Source organism: Leucopleurus acutus (assembly GCF_964270905.1).
Source record: "Leucopleurus acutus genome assembly, chromosome: 9".
Classification (NCBI taxonomy): domain Eukaryota; kingdom Metazoa; phylum Chordata; class Mammalia; order Artiodactyla; family Delphinidae; genus Leucopleurus; species Leucopleurus acutus.
In genome coordinates this window covers 52,302,870-52,323,728 of record NC_139144.1, presented here as the reverse complement: position 1 = coordinate 52,323,728, position 20,859 = coordinate 52,302,870, and the positions used below count along the sequence as shown (strand labels likewise).

General features: G+C 34.3%; 1 protein-coding gene across 2 annotated transcripts in view; it reads left to right on the top strand.

The window, feature by feature from the left end:
- The window catches only part of VPS50 (VPS50 subunit of EARP/GARPII complex), a 140,107-nt gene that overhangs the window by 27,858 nt on the left and 91,390 nt on the right, over positions 1-20,859 (top strand). For both annotated transcript variants that reach the window (XR_014326464.1, XM_082846773.1), the window contains exons 9-12: positions 416-498; positions 12,856-12,898; positions 14,294-14,392; positions 16,036-16,176. Coding sequence is in view for 1 of the 2 variants with exons in the window: in XM_082846773.1 (XP_082702899.1) it covers positions 416-498; positions 12,856-12,898; positions 14,294-14,392; positions 16,036-16,176 (366 nt within the window). In the remaining variant the exon portion in view is untranslated. The remainder of the gene's footprint in view (positions 1-415; positions 499-12,855; positions 12,899-14,293; positions 14,393-16,035; positions 16,177-20,859) is intronic.

Genomic DNA, 20,859 nt, shown 5'->3' with positions numbered 1-20,859 from the left:
TAGAACTGTTGAATGTTGATTACAAGTAGAATGCATACTGTTTGGGAACATTTTCTATAAACGTTACTGAAAGAAGAATGTTAACAGTTAAAGAACTCCTTCCCTCTGAAGCAGCTTGTACTTCTTTGTAGGCTTTATCTACATGTCATGGTCTCAGAGGGCTATTACTGTGTTTTTAAGGGAACAGCATATTTTTTTCATGGAAACATTTTAGGCCTGGAGGTAGTTGCTTTGTTATATTTTACTATTTTGGTGTATTTTACTATTTATCTGTTGTTGGTATTATGATCCTTATTTGAGAGGACTTAAAATTTTCTGGTGCTGTAACTTTGGATAGAGTATGAACAGAGATTTTTCTTTTTCAGAAGCTTTAAGAAAAATGTTTCCAGCCTAATGACTTCTGTTGTTGATTCAGGAGGAAGACTATCCAGGAGCTATTCAGCTGTGCCTGGAATGTCAGAAAGCTGCCAGCACTTTTAAACATTATAGTTGCATAAGGTAAGGTGATGTAAAATTTTTAAAGCTGACTTTATTGTCAGTTTTTATATAGGAGTTGTGTAACATACAATGGTAATAAACACTGAATATTAATATTAAGTGCTATGTTCTAGTTTAGCCTTCTTATTTGTAAATGAGCAGCACAGTAAAATTATAAATAACAATTCTTAAGGTTTGAAAGATCAGATACTTTCTAATCCTGTTTCTTGTCACCTCATTGAAACTCTTTTTTTCATATTTTTTCCAGTCTTATTGATTTCATTTTTATGGAGTAGTAGAGAATAAATTCATCTGTTCATATCTCCATTGCAGCTCTTGAGAATTCTTCCTCCTTAACTATGCCCAGATTATAAATATTGAGAGTTCTGTTGCAGTTTGCTTTTCAGATCCAGATGGTTCAATTGTTGGCTCATCATGATAAGAATTCTTTTGGAAAATTTAAAGTGATTTCACTTTATGTGGGAGTCATCTTTGTAATATTTAAGTGATTATGTATTTAATATATTATATCTTCTGTTTATTTATAAAATGTACAATGTAAAAATAGCTGCTGCATCCTCTGCTCTTAGTTCTAACTTTATTAATGGATTTTGGTCTGCTTAAAATGAAGGTTTTGCATTAGTTGTGACAGTACCTTGAGGAATCTCTAATCCTCAAGTGTAATTTCCGCCATTCCTCTAAAAGCATCAAAAATAAATATAAAATCTAGGGAAAATAGTGAACTTGCCAAGGAAACCCAGTTTCAAATTAAATTCATACTTAGCCTAGAATGAGTCCCTTAGTCTCCCCTGTATGGAGAATCTGGCACTCAGTGAGCAGGATGCACTGATATTGTAGATGTTGATTGCTAGTATCTGAAAAAATAAAAGGATTATGAAAGGACAAAACATTAATACAGCTTTGGATTAAATTTTTTCTTTTAATATACTCTCACGTCATAGGTCTGTGCTGGGTATAGAATAACTAGGTATTTTCCCCCTAGAGATGATATTTTTTTTTCTTTAGGATTATGTATATTGAAGCAACCACTTTTTATTTGATTAAGAAGTGCATAGTTGGGTAGTACCAGTAATATTTTTATTTTATCCATTTTGACAGTGATTAACTTTCACTATTAAAAACTTGGTTATGTCATTTATACTTACTAAGTTGGGTGAATAAGCTCTAATATGTTGAATATATATGAAAATTTCTAGCAAGGCCTTCTGGCTCCTGAAGAAGCATAGCACTCATTTAGTTCATTTCGTGGTGGTAAATCTGTTAGAATGAGAGAAGCTTATTTATGATTGGCTCAAAATACTTCAGACAGTTATGTATTTACTGAGCGTTTATTATATGCTAGGTGGTTTGTTTTGGAATTGGCTGTATAGTGATGAACCACATATAATGTAATCAGTATAATCCATGGTTTTCTAGAGTGCTTAGTCTATCAAGATGGATTTGGATTGAAGCAGGCCCAAGTGGAATGGGGCTTTATAGAGAAGGAAGTTGAGCATACGGTGGAAGCATTGGGATCTAATTTTCCTTAGGGGGTCAAGACTAAGGAGGACCTGAAGGAGGTGCAGTAGGGATTAGCTAAACCAAGGTATGAGGTGTTGTAGATACGAGATTACGGGTATCATGATGAAGTCTTTGTTGCAGAGATGCCAAGCAAAATGAGGACGAAAATATCTATAGCATTTATAGCAACAAAGATATCAGAGTTGACCTTGTTAGGGACAGATTTGGTTGAAGTGTAAGTGTAGGATGAGGAAATTTTATATGGAGGAGAGATGTGGAATTGAGAAGGAGCAACCTGAATATTTGAAAATCAATGAGAAAGAGGGAGAGGTTAAAAATAAGACAGAGAACGTAATAATAAAGCTTCGTAGGGATTATTGGAGAGATTGACTTCGAAAAAGTCACCATTCTATTATAATAGGAAAGAATGAGTTTGGAAATTTGTTGGCAGGAGATTGAGGGTGCAGGTGACATGTTGACACTTCATTTTTTCCATTAATTAAAATTTTTGTTTTAGGTTTGTTAAAGTAAATATCTTACTTGGTGAGAGTTAACTATAAAAAACTGAAAGAAATCCTTATTTGGGCTTTTTCAAGTTAGCGTGAAGTGGCTTCTAAGCACTTTTTCATTTTTATGTATATAGTGATATGTGGAGGAGTTATCTGACCTGATAAAAAGTTTTGATCAGAAAGATCTGGAATGATGATTTAAATTAATCATTGTTTTATTTTAGATAATATGGTATATAAGCAGCATGCTATATTTACATATATGAGTCATACATGCAGTAATAAGAAAAGTTTGTCTTATATTCTGAAAATAGGTAAAAATACATGCACAGATACATTAAAATGTCCTAAGGAATTCATTGTAGTGGGATTTTATCTTAGATTTCCCGGAAATCTGTTAGAGTTGTGTTTTTAACTTGGTGATTTAGTGACAACATCAGGGTGGCTCCGAAAGCAGAGCTGTTAGTTGGAAATGCTTGGTGGTGATGATAGGCCCTCCACCAGCAATTCTTCTCGCCCACATAGAGCAGTGTTTCCTTTGCCTGCCACCATTCATCCTGCCTGACCCAATCCCCTTCTCCCTTCACCTCTTATTTCACCCGTTAGCTCCTAGTTGGGAGAACGTAGGTTTGTTCACTTCTTGTAGATAATGTGATATAGGAAATAGAAATAGAATTAGTTGATATGTGGCACAGATTGAGTCCACAAAAATGAAAGGAATTTTATTCTAATTTCCTTTTATTTTTGTCTTTATTAATTAGATGCCCCTTTCTTATTCTATGCATTTATTTTTGTTTTGCTCTTTTTCCTCTGGTCTACTGAATACAATCAGTATTGAACCTGTTCTTGAGCTCTTTCATTGGGTCTGTTCACACATAATTCACCAACACTTTAAACGTTCTTTTAATTTACCTGGATCTGTGGAATTTAGCAAAGGCAAGATTCAATCTTTGCTTGGACCTGAGTGCATCAGGGTGAAAAGTCATTTGACACTCTGGTAATCATAGGAATAGTTATTTCCAACTGAATTCACACTCTTATTTTCTTTAACATTTAAATGTATTTTTATTCCTGTTGATGGTTAGAGAATCAAGAAATATATTCTTTTTTAGAAATGTCCTTTAAGAGAATCATTCCATGATTCTGAGTGTTTTTGAATTCTTGTGTGGTGTTTGTTTTTCTGTTTTTATGTTGCAGGCAAAGTCATATGTACGGTGTATCTACTCATGCACTTCTTAATTTTTCTTTAGTAGATTATATGTTCCTCTTTTCTTTCCTAGTCACATTGCTCCTTTATTGGAAATAAAGTACTTGGTAGAAGGCAGAGACTCTGTGGTCTTAGGAGTAGATTACATGGAACAACTGAGGGTTGACTCTTATGATTCTGAAAATAGAAAAAAAGAGAATTCACAAATTTGCTTCTGCATAAAGAGGCATTGACTGTTTACCTAGTAAGTCTCAGGTTATATGACTATGTAGTTTAATACGTGAAGTACCAAGCAATTTGGTATACCCAGTTAATTGAAAAATGAAAGAAAACTGGTAGCTCTTCAATACCTTGTGTCTTCCTTGAGATGTGCTGTGTTTCAGCATCTTTAGTAAAAGATACTGTAACACCAGTTTTGTTCACTTTGATAACTGACAGGGTCCATTTTTACATTATTTGACATTTCTTGAGTTGATTGACAGAGTTTTATAGTTGGGATTTACTGGGAATAAGAATCAGTGTGTTTATGTTAAAATACGTCTGAATGAAGCATTTAATTTCTTTATCACTTGACATTTATCTAAATTAGTTTCAAGAAAAGTTATTAAAAGTCAGAACTTCTTTAGTTTTTAAAATTTCATTTGAAAGAAACTACTGGAATGTACCTGAGAGCATGCTGGATTATGCTCTGAAAAGTTTGTATACCAACTGAACTAGTTTGTTGAATACTACATTTTAACATACACAGATGGATTTAATTTCTCATAATCTTTAAAATATCCTTTTATTTTTTTCTCTGAAGACGATCTTGGCAGTTGAAAGAAAATTGCAGGTTTTAGAACTTTAAATCACAGAATAATGAGCACAGCTTTTAGGTACAAATACAGCAGTACTCGGGACTATTCTTCCCCTGTTGCCCTTGATTTCATCTTAGCAAGCGGTGCCGGCTCTCTTTCTCTAGACTCAGGCAGGGGGAGTGCAGGAACCTTACCTGGAGCAGTGTTGAGCAGTGAGTGTTTGTGCAGGATCACCAGGCCTGCTTAGCTACACCCATATGTAGATCTGAAGTCCCTGTTGCTTGATTGGCTTGGGTTGAGTTATTGATACCATGTTATTTGGACACCACCTGCATTCCTTATGTTTTATCTTAACTTCTTTTCCTCTGGCTTCCTCCCCCACACAGTGCCATTTAAAATTAAAGTGAAATCTACACAAAACATAATACTTAAACAAAACGTCTTAAAAGGTAAAGGCTTTTCTTTCTGCCCACCCATCATTCCCTTTCCTACTACCTAGTATAAACTGCTTTTACAGCTTATTAATTTTTTTCCTAATAGATTTCACTGTAATTTAACTACATGAGAATATCTTTTTCCTGATTTATCACTGTAGATAGTTGTTGATGCTCTGACTGTTTACTCCCCATAATAAAAATCAATAAGAGATAGGTGTTTGGTATACATTTTCCTTCTATTTGCTTCTCCATCTTCCAAGTTTTGTTAGTGAAACTCTTATTTTTACTTGGTCAAGTTTATAATGTTTATATTCTTTTCACAACTATAATTAAATCTGTGCGTTTTCTAACAGGTTACTTCTAAAAAAACTAACCTAATAGAAATCATATTTACTATATTATGTTTACTTAAATATTATTATCTGCAGAACTGAGTGATTGGACTTATAAAAAAGGAAAAATAATCCTTTGTCTCTGAACGAAAATCAAAATCCATTAGTGTCTTTCTATTTCTGTTGAACATTTTTCGCCTTTTTGGTATGACTCGGCTGCTATCATTTCTTTGTAATATTCCTTTTTTGTGTATTTCTTTGTCCTGTGTTATAGTTACCTCTCTGAAAATTATTTTTTTTGATATGGGATACATGGGTGTAAGTGTTCAGATTTTGAAATGACCTTAATTTAGTCCGTACACAGTTGAAAGAAAAATTATTTTTTTCCTTAGAAAATGGAAGGCATTGCTCAGCTGTCTATTCCAGCCTTCTGTTTTGTAGGACAAAGTCAGATGCTACTCCCATTCTCATTCCACCATAAATAGTGTCTTTCCTTTAGAATTTTTAGGATTTTTTTTCTACTTGAAGTTATAAATTTTCACCTGTCTAGAAAAGTCCTGTGTCACTCTTTACTCCTAGATGATGAGACAAGAATGAAGTATTATTTAATGCTTAACTGCATGAGATGTTATGTTACTTGTTATACGAAGAACTCTTGAAATTTATTTCTCTAGGAATTTGTAATAACAGGCAGTTAACAGGCAGACTGTGGGATAATATGCCAGTTAACAGCACAGAGTGCATAAACAGAAGCCATCAGAGATGTTCAAGCTGTGAATGGCTCACTTCCCAAACCCCAGCAGGAATGGGAAATACTGACATTTATAGGAGTGGGAGTAGAAGCTAGGCACCATTGGCTAAGGCAGCACTGACTATACAGTAATTCTAAATTATATTTTAATAAGGTTTTCTCACTAAAGCTTTATTTTTCAGCTTTTAAATATTGAATCATGATGATGGTGATAATGATGATGGTATAATAATACTTAAAAAATTTTGGCCTTTACTATGTGTCAAGCACTGTACTTGTCATTTTCCTTACTTTTTCTTATTTAACATTAACAAAATATTCCTCAGAGGTGTTGTTATTGTCTCTCTTTTATAGATGAGGATGTCGATGCTCTATAAAATAAGTGGCAAAGCCAGGATTTAAACTTAGATCTGTTGGGTTGCAGAGCTTGTTGTTCTTAAACCACAACTATGCTAGACTGTCTACCAGTGTGATAGCTGTTATGTGTAGTGGGACTCATGGCTAATAGGCCAATTTATATTATTCTGCTCTAGTATCTCAGTTATATTCTTACTAGAGTTAATTGTATTTTTTCCTAAAAGCTATTTTTGCCAGTTGTGTTTGTTACTGTATTTATGTTGTTTAAGTAAATAAACTGAGATGAAACACAATTTTTGAAAGTAAGTTGAATGCATTGTAAAAACAACATGTTGTTAAAAATAAATTTCCTTTTGAATTTTTTGTAGATGAAACAACTCATAAAAAATTGGGGCATATAAGGTAGCAGTGTGATCTGACATTTGGATTGTTTTGCATTTGTTTTTAAGCTCCTGCTTCACTTTTGAGAAACTGAAACTTGAAATTACAGACAACTTACTAGTCATTTGGCTCATATGAGACTAAGAATTTAAAACGCCGGTCAAATGAAAAGACAAGACCTTGGCTCGAAATCAGAAATGGGTGAATGAAGTACATTTATACAATTTTAGTTAAAATATTCAGTACACATAAATATTCTTGTTTTAACTTTGATCAATTGACCAACTAAAAGGTCTTCTGCTGAGCTCTAGCACAGGGTTGGCAGAGCGCCTTTGTCTTTAAAGGGCCAGATAATAAATATTTTAAGCTTTGTAGGCCATAGGTCTTGGTTGCAACTCTTCGGCTCTGCCCTTGAAGACCAAGAGCTGCCTTAGATGATATGTAAACAAATACATATGGCTATGTTTCAATAAAACTTTATTTAGAAACATAGCCGGTTGGCTAGATTTGGTTCCTCAGCCTGACATCTGCTCTGGAATTACAATTCATAAAGTTTGGAGATGTTGTGAACATTTTTAGTGTCCTTAGTAATGGACTCTAGGCTTTCTCTGTGGTGAATGATAGTGTTCTGGGTTAGGTCAGGGATTTCTGAACAGTGTATTTTACTTACGTGTATTTCAGAAGTTTTAGCACTCTACTGAACCATATATAAAGATGTAGTAATTGGGTAACTGGTGTTCAGCATATAATGGAATCTTGAAACTTTAGAGCTAGAAGCAACCTTTTAGATCCAGCCCACTTTTGCATAGGAAACTGATGCCCAGAGTTATTAAGAGACTTGTCTTAAATCACATGGCTTAATAACAGAACAGGGAAAGATCATTAAGAGGCTAATTACTTTCATACTATCTCGTCTTTTCAGCAAGTCAACTTTGTACAAAATTTTCATTTATATGCATTTTGCAAGTGTGTGTCCAGATCAGTTATTTAAAAGAAAACTTAATTATTTATGGATATGTTATCTTTCATATTTTCTATAGTGATTATAAAAATGCCACCCCAGGGGCTTCCCTGGTGGCGCAGTGGTTGACAGTCCACCTGCAGATGCAGGGAACGTGGGTTTGTGCCCCGGTCTGGGAGGATCCCACATGCCGCGGAGCGGCTAGGCCCGTGAGCCATGGCCACTGAGCCTGCGTGTCCGGATCCTGTGCTCCGCAACGGGAGAGGCCACAACAGTGAGAGGCCCGCGTACCACAAAAAAAAAAAAAAAAAAAAAAAAAAAAGCCACCCCAAAATTGTTTGATTCATTCCATTCACTTGCAGATAGCCTTTAATAGCTTTTAGCCTTTCATCTTACAACTGGTAATTTTTTTGATTGTAATGTAGCTTTTATTTATCCAAATGTTTATGAATAGGTCCTTTTTACATACTTTGATTAATTGACTGAAATAACTGGAATTCAGGTTTCTAAATGATGGCTAAGGGTTTCTTTAAAGGCTGTACATTTAATATGTCCACTCGTTAATCACATTTTTACATATGTATCTTTAATTAGTAGCAAACTGTTGTCAAACTACAGTTGTAGATTTTGAGAGCATTTTTAATAAGACCAAAATGTTTGATTTATAAATTTTATATTTAAAAATTTCTGCATACTATTTACATTACGATGTTTGCATTAACTCTTAATATATAGACTATAAAATCATTTTAATCATAAATAATAGAAGCAATAAAAACATCTAGATTTATAATAACATTGTAAATAAACTCTAAAGCCCATTTTTTTAATTGCGAAGCTGAAAAAATCATTACTCTCACCTATGAATTAGTTTATATATATTCCTTTTTTCTCCAAACTCACAATATTCCCTGAGAGAATATGTTTACCAGTTCTGATATTTATTATTCTGCGTGTTCTTGCCTCTCCATATCTGTGTCTCTAGCTTCAGCCTTAGGTGAACTGAGCCCTGTGTGATAGAGGAGTGGAACCAGCTTCCACTTTGCTTATCTCGTTTTCTTTCACTAAGGCACCTGTAGACCCAGAGTCTAGTCTGACTCTTTTTCTTCTAAAACGTTCTCCTTTTTTTTTTAATCTCTGTAGTTTTTTTTTTTAATTGAAGTAGAAAATGGGGGCTGAAAGAATGATGGTAAATTTTTGTCATTTTTTGTTTAAAGTGCAAATTTGACTTTGCAGATATTTATTACCTGCTCTGAGTCAGGCAGTGAGTTTAGTTAGTCCTGGGGCGTCACTGGGGAATAAGCCACAGTCTGCTCTGACAGATAGTCACAGATATTTCTTTACTATAATTCAGGGTGCTGTAAGCAGAGCATTGTGAAACTTAAGGGAACAGTCAGCAGAGGAAGACTTCTGAGAAAAGATGACATTTGGAAGATAGATGGACATTTGGGTCCAAGTGAGAAAAGGAGAATGTACTTTATAGTTATTGTGAACATTATATGCAAGAACAGAGGGTGTGAAAGTCTGGGGTTTGTTTGGGGAGTTGCACATAGTCCATATGACTAAAATACAGTTGACCCTTGAACAATGTAGGGGTGAAGGGCGCTAACCCTCAGCTCAGTCGAAAATCCATGTATAACTTATATAGTTATAAATTATACTCTGAGTCTGTGATTCTGCTTCTGAGGATTCAACCAACTGAGGATTATGTAGTACTGTAGTATTTACTATTGAAAAATATCCCCTTATAAGTCCACCAGTGCAGTTCCAATCCCTGTTGTTCAAGGGTCAGCTGTATAAGCACTGAAAAGTGAATGGGAAGTTAATTTTTCATGTCAATTGTTAAGTCTTATGTGCCATGCTAATTTGGGGCTTTATCCTTGGTTTAATCGGGAGCCATCAAACATTTTAAAGCAGTGGATTAATGTGAGTTTTATTTCTGCTTTACTTAGGAACTGCAAACTCAGTTGTCTTTAGGGACCAGGCAGGTAACATATATGTGAAGCTGCCAGATGACAGCAGGAAATGGTCAGGTCTGCAGGACTGTTGGGCCTTGCCTAAAGCCTTTCACATACAAGCTATTGAAAATGATGCATCTGCCAAATCAAACAGAATGTTGACCAAATCCAGTCTGGAGTTAGACCCCTGCTCAGAGCTATCCCTGAAAGCTTTTTGGAGTTTGTTGTACAATGTTTGGTATGTAGGTCGATGGTGTTCGTCAAATAAATGGATGTATGAGTTGAAGGGTGGGATGTGTGTGTTGTCTGCAGAGATTCATTAGGAGGTTATTGAGTGATAATACTTGATTTAGAACACAAACTTGATAAAGGAGAAGCATGGGTGGATATGAGAAATACTGAAATGGTAGAATCATCAGGGTCTGATTACCAGTGTATATGAAGAGAGAAGAATTAAAGATGACTTTGGAATTTCCAGCTTGAATTGAATGGGTGGTAGTCATATGAATCAAAAGAGAGAGAACATGGGAGAAGGAACAACTCTGGGAGTTGATACTGATTTTTTTTTTTTTAAATTGGGTGGAATGAGGAATTATTTAATTGTAAGTGCTAAGGTGCTATCATGGCTATCCTTTTAGAGGTATTATTTTGAAGCCTTTAGCTCTCATTCCTTTTTTTTTTATTCATTCATTTATTCTTTTTCGGACAGAAATTCTCAGAATCATTTTTTTAAGGAAAATCTCACTCCTGCCTACAGGTATTTCCTTAACCTATATTTATGTCTGTGGCTATTTTTCAGGCATAAATCCTGGTTAGAGACCCTAATTTTTAAAATAAGGTATTAATCCTACACTGTTGATTGTCAAATCCTGAAGATTTGTTCATTCTCAGTGTTTACTAGAGAATATAATCTTCAATTCTCAACCTTAATCAAAAGCATGCTTATGATAAATAATATTTGTAGAAAATGGTCTTCCTTTATGTTTTTGGATGTTTATCTTTGAGACCATCAGAAACTGGGTACTTGTATTATTATTGGTTTTACTTTTCTGACAAATTGCTTTACATTTGTTTCTGTCTCTCTTTCTATCAAACCACTTTGGTGTTATCTCCTCAGTTTGCATTAAAAGGCTCTATAAGAAGCAAAGACAAGCAGTCCATGAATCCATATTGTATATTCTGTAAGGCTTGTTACCAAGGGTGTTGTTCCTTAGGAGATAAAATATTGCTATCCTCTTTATCAAGACTGGCAAAATTTTCTCTCACTTAATGCCAACAAAAGTGATTTTTTTTTCTCTTTGTTTTGTTTTTTCTCTTGAGTTACTGGTGTGTTTTGATATTCTGGACACTGAATTGTGTACTTCTGGGCTTCCCTATTCTGGGCTTCCCTATTTGTTTTGGCTGCTAGGACTTTGAGAGTCACATTTATAATCAGATGACAGTTGTAAAAAACCTTGTATAATTTTGGTGTATTAAGCTACATCTTCCACTTGTTCTTACTGTTTTATTTTAGTTTTGCCTTAACCTCTTTTGTTAAAAATGTTTTCTGTAAAATTGTATTTATTTTGTTAGATACCACAGATCTTTTTTAATATTGGGATATTATAATTCAAATAATATCAGTGTTTTAAAAAAACTGACCTAGGGAGAATTAAAGGGGAAAAAAATCAGATTCAATCACATATTCTAAGTGTATAACTCAATATATTTTTACAAAGTGAACATAATTGTGTAATTACCTCCCAGAAACAGAAACAGAACTAGAATATTTCTAATACCCCAGAAACTTCCTTCATGCCCCATTCCAGTCATTATTTTCCCAAGGTAACCAGTGTTCTGGCTTCTGTCACTAACGTTAGTTTTGCCTGTTTTGAACTTTAAAAAGTACATACTGTATGATTCCATTTATAGAAACTGACTTCTTTTTGTCCAATATTATGTTTTTGAGATTCAGGTAGTATATTTTCATTGCTATAGTATTTCATCATAAATATATCTCACTTTACCCATTTAATTTTTCACAGACAATTGAGTTGCTTCATTTTGCCTATTACAAATAATGCTGCAAGGACTGTGTATGCACTTATGAAAGATACATATCTAGGACTTCTGGGACATAGAGTATTTGTGTGTTGAGTTTTAGGTGTTAACAGTTTCCCAAAAGGTGCTATCAGTTTTCCCTTCCTCCAGGATTGATTTGCGTGTTCCTTTTGTTCTACATCCTTGCCAACATTTGTTGATGTCATTTTTAATTTTTTAAAAATATTTTTAGCCATTCCAGTCGTTTGTTATAGTGTCTTATTGCAGTTTTAATTTGCATTTCCTGAATGCCTGATGGAGTGCATATTTATATGTTTTATTGGCCAATGGGATATCTCCTTTGTCAGGTATCTGTTTAAGGCTTTTACCCTTTGTTTTTATTCTGTTCTGTTGTTCTGTTTATGTATCCTTATAATAAGTACCACACTATCTTATTGCTGTAACTTTATAATAAGCCTTAACCTATTAGTGTATGTCTTACAGCATTGTTCTTCACAGTATTCTTGACTGGTCTTAGCCCTTTGAGTTTCCACATAAATTTTAGAAATGGCTTGTCAGTTTCTACATTAAAAAGCCTTCTAGGATTTTGATTAGAATTAGAGATCATTTTGGTGAGAACTGATATCAACAATATTGAAGGTTTTAGTCTGTTTACATGGTATATACCTCTATGTAGTTGTCATCTTTATTTTAGCTGTACTTTGTATTGTATATTTTTTATTTGATTTATTCCCAGGTATTTGGTTTTTTGAAATTGTATTTTTAAAAATTTCATTGTCTAATTCTTTGTTTCTAATATATAGGGATTAATTTTATTTTTGACATTTTACTTTTCATCTATATTAAACTTATTATCTTTAAAACTTGCTATCGGTATTTAATTCTTAAATTCTTAGTTTTATCTATAGATTCTTCAGGATTTTCTGCCCACACAATCCTGTTGCTGCTAGTGATGACTCTTCTGTTTCTTCCTTTCTAATTCTTTTTCTTTTATTTATTTTTCTTGCCTTTTTGTACTGTCTGTAGGATCAGCAACACAACTTACTGCTCATACTATTGATCTGTGCATTTAATTATTCAGTTTGTCTCTTAAAGATTGACACACCTAATTCTGTTTTATTTAATAGTGAACTGAATTCAAAGCTGCAAGATACTTTAGAGCAAATTGAGGTAAGAAGAATTATATATTAAGTTAAATGACTTTTTCTTTTCAGAGGTTTTTGAATAGCATAGATGCATCTTATGTTTTGACTTTCATGTTATTATCAGTGTTTCTACATCACTATACTTTGTGTTTTTCATTTGGAATATCTGTGCATGGTCAAGTTAATGGTAATTTACTTGTACTCTCAATAATACTTTAGGAATTGTGGGATCTGAAAAGAGTATTTGAAAATATTACCATATCCAGCAAGATCCCTAAACTGTTAGTCATAGGTGTGTTCTCACGTAAACTATAGGCAAAATACTTAACCGTGTATTAATTATTTTTTGATTATCAACTGCTACTCCTTTTTAGTTTAGTGAGTTTATTTAAGAATGATTATTGGCTGATGATAACCCTCCTAAATTCCTAAACCTCATAATAATATCTCATACAATTCATCAAAGACGTAGAAACTGGAAAGGAAAAGCTATGTTATTGTGAGCATAAAGCCTTTTCCTCCTACATTTATTCAGAGTTCATCTCTTTCCTCAGAATCTTTGCAAAGCAGAGTGTTCATTTAAATAAACTTAATAAGAATTATTTGGTTTCTTCTGATACTTTATTTTATTGTTTTCCTGATGAGAGTACTTAGAAAAGTTGAGGGTAGACTTTCAAATGATTTTTGTGAAAGTAGTTTTTGATCATAAATGCAATTATTTCCTAATTGTAAGAATGACAGTTTATTTGATAAACATAAATAGAACTGCTTTGAAAATCCCTTAAGTAAATAATCACGTGAAAATTTTAATGAGGACTTTCTTTCAAAGCTCAGTTTCTTTCATTCTTATAATTTTCTGTGTAAGTACAGAATAATATTTATCTTAAAATGAAATCATTGAGATAGAAACCCATAAACAAAGTTGGTACATTTAGATATGAAAGGGCAGTACCTTGAGGTATGTACTTTTAAGGTCAATGTAGTTTTCTTGAAAATTATCATTGCTTTTCAGTGATTTACAGAAGGACTGTTTTATTTTTCAGTAGTCCTACAAACTCAGTTCATATAATTGTAAGATTTTAGCAGATGCTTGAGGAAACATAGTTAAGTAAAATTAAAAACTAAAATGCCTTTAGAGACTATGATAATTATTTTGTGTCCCTTGAAACACTATGCATGTTTTTTTAAAAAACTCATATATTAATAACATCTCAATAAACTTGAGTATAGCTGGTAATAAGAATTATAATTTATTTATATTTTTATTTAAATTTGTTTTTGACTATTAAATCCAGTGTAATAGTAAATGTGTTTAGATATTAGTTAAAAGTGAGAAATTAGTTTTACTTAATATTTTCTTCTTCCTACCTTGAAAATATAATTCCTTAACCACCTCTTGCCTCCTCTTTTAATTATACAGGAACAGTTGGATGTTGCTCTGTCCAAAATCTGCAAGAATTTTGACATTAACCATTATACCAAGGTTCAACAAGCTTATCGACTTCTTGGAAAAACACAGGTTAGTTTTGAAAGGATGTTTTCTTTTTTCTTAATCAGGAATCTGTTGATCTTCATGATTGCTTAAGTTTGAATATTATTATTAATATAGAGTGCTTAAAAAGTTTCATTTAACAAAGTAAATTTTTATGTTGTATTAACAATAATAACATGATCTCATAGGCTCAGAGTGTGTGTAGTGTGATTAAAACATTACAGGGGCTTCCCTGGTGGCGCAGTGGTTGAGAGTCCGCCTGCCGATGCAGGGGACGCAGGTTCGTGCCCCGGTCCGGGAAGATCCCACATGCCGCGGAGCGGCTGGGCCCGTGAGCCGTGGCCGCTGAGCCTGTGCGTCCGGAGCCTGTGTTCCGCAACGGGAGAGACCACAACAGTGAGAGGCCCGCGTACCGCAAAAACAAAACAAAACAAAACAAAACATTACAGAAGTCTGTTTTAAACTATGAAGTGTTTTTCAAGTTTAATATTTTCACCATTCTATGTAGGTTTTTTAAAAAGTATATTATGAGATAATTCAGTGGGAGAGAATTGTAGTCTTTTTTACCTCAACTCTTGGTCCCAAATAAGAACTTCTAAATTTGGAGCCTCATGGTTCCTAGATGAGCCATCATGACTCCCTCAAAGTGGTATGTAAACTTCTGTGCATTGTGTACATTTGTTGTAAAACAGGTCCGTTGCACTTATCAGATTTTTCAAAGGATTCTATTATCCTCAGAATGTCCTCACTGCTCCCATGATGCATGGCTTTACATACTCTTACTTCTCAAGGGCTTCCTTGAAAAATTTGAAGTAGAGGCCAGTTTGAAAATTAATTATATCTTCTGCAAATATAGGATTATACATTTTTCTAGAGAACATCCAAACATGATAGGTGTAAATGTTTTCTTCCCTTAAATGGTCTCTTGTCTTAGAAGGAAATTGAAGGCTTTACCAAACTGTTTAAACTCTATTTACATTTTATAATAAGAATAAAGTTTGGTTATTTATTGTACTTTATTAGTGTTTATATCTGAAGCTATACCTAGGGAAAAATACTAGAAGGAAGACATTTGGTAATTTCGAGGGACATGTTTAAAGACCTTTGAAAATACAACTATAACTTCTGATTTCCCCCATTAGATGAATTCTTTTACTCATTAAATATTTATGGGTACCTACTATGTGCATTGCTCCAGGCACCTGGATATAGGCCCTCATGTATCTTACCTTCTAGGGAGGGAGACAAACATCAAAGAAATAAATCAGTGTAAGTGGATAGAGTGATGCAAAGTACTGATTTATATAGGATAGTCAGGAAAGGCTTCTTGGAGAAGATGACCATTGAGTATCCTGAACAATGTAAAGGAATGATGGCAGAAGGCATCCAAAGGTGTGATTATGCATGACATGTTTGGGAAAAGGTAGGATGGGTACCAGTGATAAATACAGAGCAACAGAGCAGTGTTCATAATTCAGGTTTATCTTTAGTGGTATGATGTTCTGGTTATTTGCAGGCTTATTTGCAAATAATCAACACTTATAATTCTGTGTATAATAGTTATTCGTGCTGTAGCTAAAATTGGTAAAGATTTTTTCCTGTGTTTTTAAAATCTGTTGAAATTTATTTTAATAATATAAGATTATGTTGTATGTTTTTTCTTTCCATAGACAGCAATGGATCAACTTCATATGCACTTCACCCAAGCCATTCATAATACTGTGTTTCAAGTTGTTCTTGGTTATGTGGAACTATGTGCAGGAAACACAGATACAAAATTCCAAAAGCTGCAATATAAGGATCTCTGTACGGTATGTCATAACTTAATTATTGTTCATATCTATTTTAGTTTTTAAGTTTATATTTCATTTATTTTAGAGCCTACTATTTGAAGATATGTTTGCAAACAGTTTTTCTCCCATATTATTCTTTTCCTCATAGAGAAACTGGAAGATTCAGTCACATAAAGAGTAAAGGTTGATGAGATGGTACAGATTTGTGGAGTGCGGTTGCTTCTAAATGGACTCTCTCCCCTCTTATAGCTTCTTGTACCCCTCTGTCTGAGGGTCTTAACTCTCTTCTGTGAGCATCTAGGGTGCTTTTAAGCAATCATCTTTGCTGATTTTCCTTACATACTTTCAATCAGTCTTTTCATGTGTATAAATGTTGCTTCTGTCAGCATCTGTAACCAATTTTTCTTTTTCATTCTTAAAGAAACATAGGTCTGTAGGTAATATAATCCACAGGTGCGAAGTGAACTGAGTTGGGTTCTCCTTTCGAATTGTTCTTGCTGATGGATTGATGTAGTGTGAGGGAAAGAGAATGATGAACCTCTAGGAGAATGGGGGTGCTATTTGCTTTTAAAGGAAGCCTGGTAAAGCATGAATTCTGTTTGATACTTATTAACAGAATTAGGTATGATAGGTTCTTTAATGTTGAAAGAACAGACTTAGAGGAGCTGAATAATGAGATAAAGAATATGATGCATTTTAAGGTGGCCCACTTTCTTTGGCACTATTCTTGATAAAAAATTAAGGACGTTTAGAAATTACCTCAGGCTTCTTGGAAGTATTTAAGTCAGTGCTGTTACTGGCAGACAGGGATGTGAATATCTCTTATAAGCCTAAGTAGGTTTTAATTTGTTTTATAATATTGAGTTATATTCGACCTATTTAAACCAGGTAAGATTAGGAAGAGATTATCTCATATCAGATTTATTTATTTAGTTTGATGAAAAGATGTGGACTTTTAGTAACTGAGTTCTGTAAATTAAAGTGGTTAGCTCAGTAGAGGAAAAATGGAAGGAAGCCTTAGATGTTCAATCAATAAGCTGATGGAAGGAAACTTAAATATGTTTTCCTGGTGAGAACACATATCAAGGGTCTGGAATGGCATAACTCAGGCAAGTGAGGTGATTCGTGAAGGAGCCTTGTATTAGGATGTACAATTCTTAATTTTTCAATATATGGCAATTGGGAATCATTTTTGCCCTAATTAAAATTAACTGATAATAATTATTGATGAAATACTGATGTAGGAGCATATGTGGCAACCGAGTGTCAGGTAAGAAAGAAACAACAGAGCCCTCAGGATATATGTGCATGGTGTTGACTGGCAGATTTTGGAAGTGAGAAGGAAGAGCCGAGGCATTTGGGCAGTTGGTTTTCTCTGTATAGTAGCAGTATTTTGAAGGAAGTCCTTAATCATAGATAAAAGTTTAAATATAACGTTAAAAATTGAAATAAGTGATTTAAAATTTTGCGTTGAAGTATAGTTGATTTAAAATTTCTGCTGCACAGAGAAGTGATTCAGTTATACGTATATATGTTCTTTTTCGTATTTTTTCCCATTGTGGTTTATCACAGGCTATTGAATATAGTTCCCTGTGCTGTACAGTAGAACCTTGTTGTTTATTTTATATATGGTAGTTTGTATCAGTTTAGCTCTTTTATTTTTATTCTTTTATTCTTTTTTAACATCTTTATTGGAGTATAATTGCTTCACAATGCTGTGTTAGTTTCTGCTGTATAATAAACTGAATCAGCTATACATATATCCCCATATCTCCTCCCTCTCGAGTCTCCCTCCCACCCTCCCTATCCCACCCCTCTAGGTGGTCACAAAGCACAGAGCTGATCTCCCTGTGCTATGCGGCTGCTTCCCACTAGCTATCTATTTTACATTTGGTGTGTATATATGTCCATGTCTTTTATTTTAGACAATCACTTCCCCTTATATTTTTCATGGCATCCCATTTTTGAAAAGACCAGGCCCTCTGCCTTATGGAATGTGGCAGCGGATCTTCCTGTTGATCCCCTCTGCTCAGCACAGGGTCTGGTAATAGTAGCCTTTCTGTCTGTTTGCTGAGCACTTGAAAACAGTGATAATGGTTATGAGTAATAATGACAGAAGCTAAAAAAAAAAAAAAAAAGATTGAAATAAATGAAATAGTATACTGATCAGAGTTGATAGAGGGATAGTGTTTCTGTAAACAGGGGAACATTTTGTTTCCTTTAAATGGAAAGAGATTGGAAATGAAAAGAGATAATCATCTGCTTGTTCTTATTCACAGTATTATTTTATAAATTTTTTTTAATATAAATTTATTTTTGGCTGTGTTGGGTCTTCGTTGCTGTGCGTGGGCTTACTTTAGTTGCAGCAAGCGGGGGCTACTCTTTGTTGTGGTGTGCGGGCTTCACATTGCGGTGGCTTCTCTTGTTGCGGAGCACAGGCTCTAGGCACGCGGGCTTCAGTAGTTGTGGCTCGCGGGCTCTAGAGCGTAGGCTCAGTAGTTGAGGCACATGGACTTAGTTGCTCTGTGGCATGTGGGATCTTCCTGGACCAGGGCTCGAACCCTTGTCCCCTGCACTGGCAGGCAGATTCTTAACCACTGTGCCACCAGGGAAGCCCCACAGTATTGTTTTAAACCACTCACAGATGTCAGTCTATTACTAAATGGGCTAGAATGAAATTGAACTCCTTTTTTTTTCCATCTTTTTGGACATTCCTTTACAAAGAAACCTGGGGCAAAATTAGTGTTCTGTTTTTTATTTTCTCTGGTAAACAGAGAACTTCAGCGTTCTTAAGGCCAGCAGCATACTGTCCCATTATGAAGTGTCTGCCATTTGTGTTCTGTCACCATTGCTCTAAGTTTAAAAGTTCAGTTGACTGAACTTTTTGAAGTCATTTTGTAACTGAATGTACTTTCTTTACTAAACTGTAATTTCTAAGTGATTTAATTAAAGGCACAATTTTTCTTTTTATAGTTTATCCTTGTCTAGTTTCCTGTTTTTTCTTGAATGTATCGACTTAAGAGTTTTTAGATCAGTAATTTAGGCTCTTTTAAAAAATATGTACATTATCTTGAAGCACAAATAAAGGACTACTCCTTAGAAGCAAAAGTTTCAAATGAGAATTAAATCTCATTTCTGGCAAGGGCCAATGTAAAGGGGCATAGTGGTTATTTTATCTGATTAAAAAGCCTCTTTGTGATTGCGTTTATCAATACATTGATGTACCCTACATGTTCACACCAGTTTGTGGAGAGATTTAAAGACACCAAGTGGAAGCTCTCTATTTAGCGACCTTGTAGAGAAACATTTTGTAGGTTTTTTGAAAGTTTATGAAGTATGCATCAGTTTTTTAAAAAAAAAATGTTTAACATTGTTTTTGGCGGGCTGATGGGTTTCCCTTGGGAGCTTATTTCAAGATGTTAATTAGGATACTGTTGATTAATTTTATGATAATAGAGCTGGCTAAGCTGGCTGCAGTGTTCTCAACCATTTTTCAACTGTTCATTTCGAAATGCTTTTAATGAGTTTTGAGTTCTGATTTTTTTTTTTTTTTTTTTTTTGCGGCACGCGGGCCTCTCACTGCTGTGGCCTCTCCCATCGCGGAGCACAGGCCCCCGGATGCGCAGGCTCAGTGGCCACGGCCCACGGGCCCAGCCGCTCCACGGCACGCGGGATCCTCCTGGCCCGGGGCACGAACCTGTGCCCCCTGCATCGGCAGGCGGACTCTTGACCACTGCGCCACCAGGAAAGCCCCTGAGTTCTGTTTTTGAAATGAACTTGATAATGTAATAATACTTTGGGGGAAAATGTAATGTTTCTTTTAGAAAAAGCTTTCTGAAATAATTTCAATATGTATTTTCTCCTTTCGGCACATTGGAGGTGTTTAGTAAATGTTTAAGTATATTGGATTGACCTCTTCGTCTCTAACTTGTGCGGTGTTCACTTAATCAATTTTCAGATTTGATTAAGTGAGAGGGAAAGAAAACCAACATTGAGCACTTTCTCCATGCCATGTACTTTTACAGGTTTTTTACGTGCATACATCATAGAAAGACCAACTAAAGGCTCATCAAATGTTCCATTCTTCTAGTTTTTAAATTTTTGATGCTTATAAATACTACCTCTTGATATTGAATTGTAATTCAGTGGCAGTTTGAGGGTCAATAAATATTTTTAGTAAGATCTCTGTTGAAGGTATAGTTTATTTTGATGTTCATATAAGAGCCTAGAGAAATTTCCTCTTTTGAGACAAAAAGCTATTTCTGTTCTTAAATTCTCAGGGCACTTTCTGTTGTGAAGAATTAATATATTTTCTCTTATCAAATAGTATGAGTATACAGACTCTCTATGATGATAAGCTGCCAGGAATTTCAGTGCTAAATTTAATGTTCATTTGTAGTAACCATCTTGTTTAGGGTTTTCTGTAGAATTAACTGCCTCCTTATCCTTTTTCTGTTTTCTGACTTCTTAAACTAGTCTCTTTATATGTTTTTATATCACTCACAGTCTTTATGGAGTTAGAATACTGATTATATAAGTAGTCGCTCAAATTCAGCAATCATTAATTAATATATTTACTCTTAAAATGTATTTTAAATTATACACCTAAAATATTGATTGTAGGAAAATACAGATAAGCAAAGGAAGAAAATAAAAAATAATATTTCTGTATGCAGAGCTGGTTCTTTTAATGTGTATATA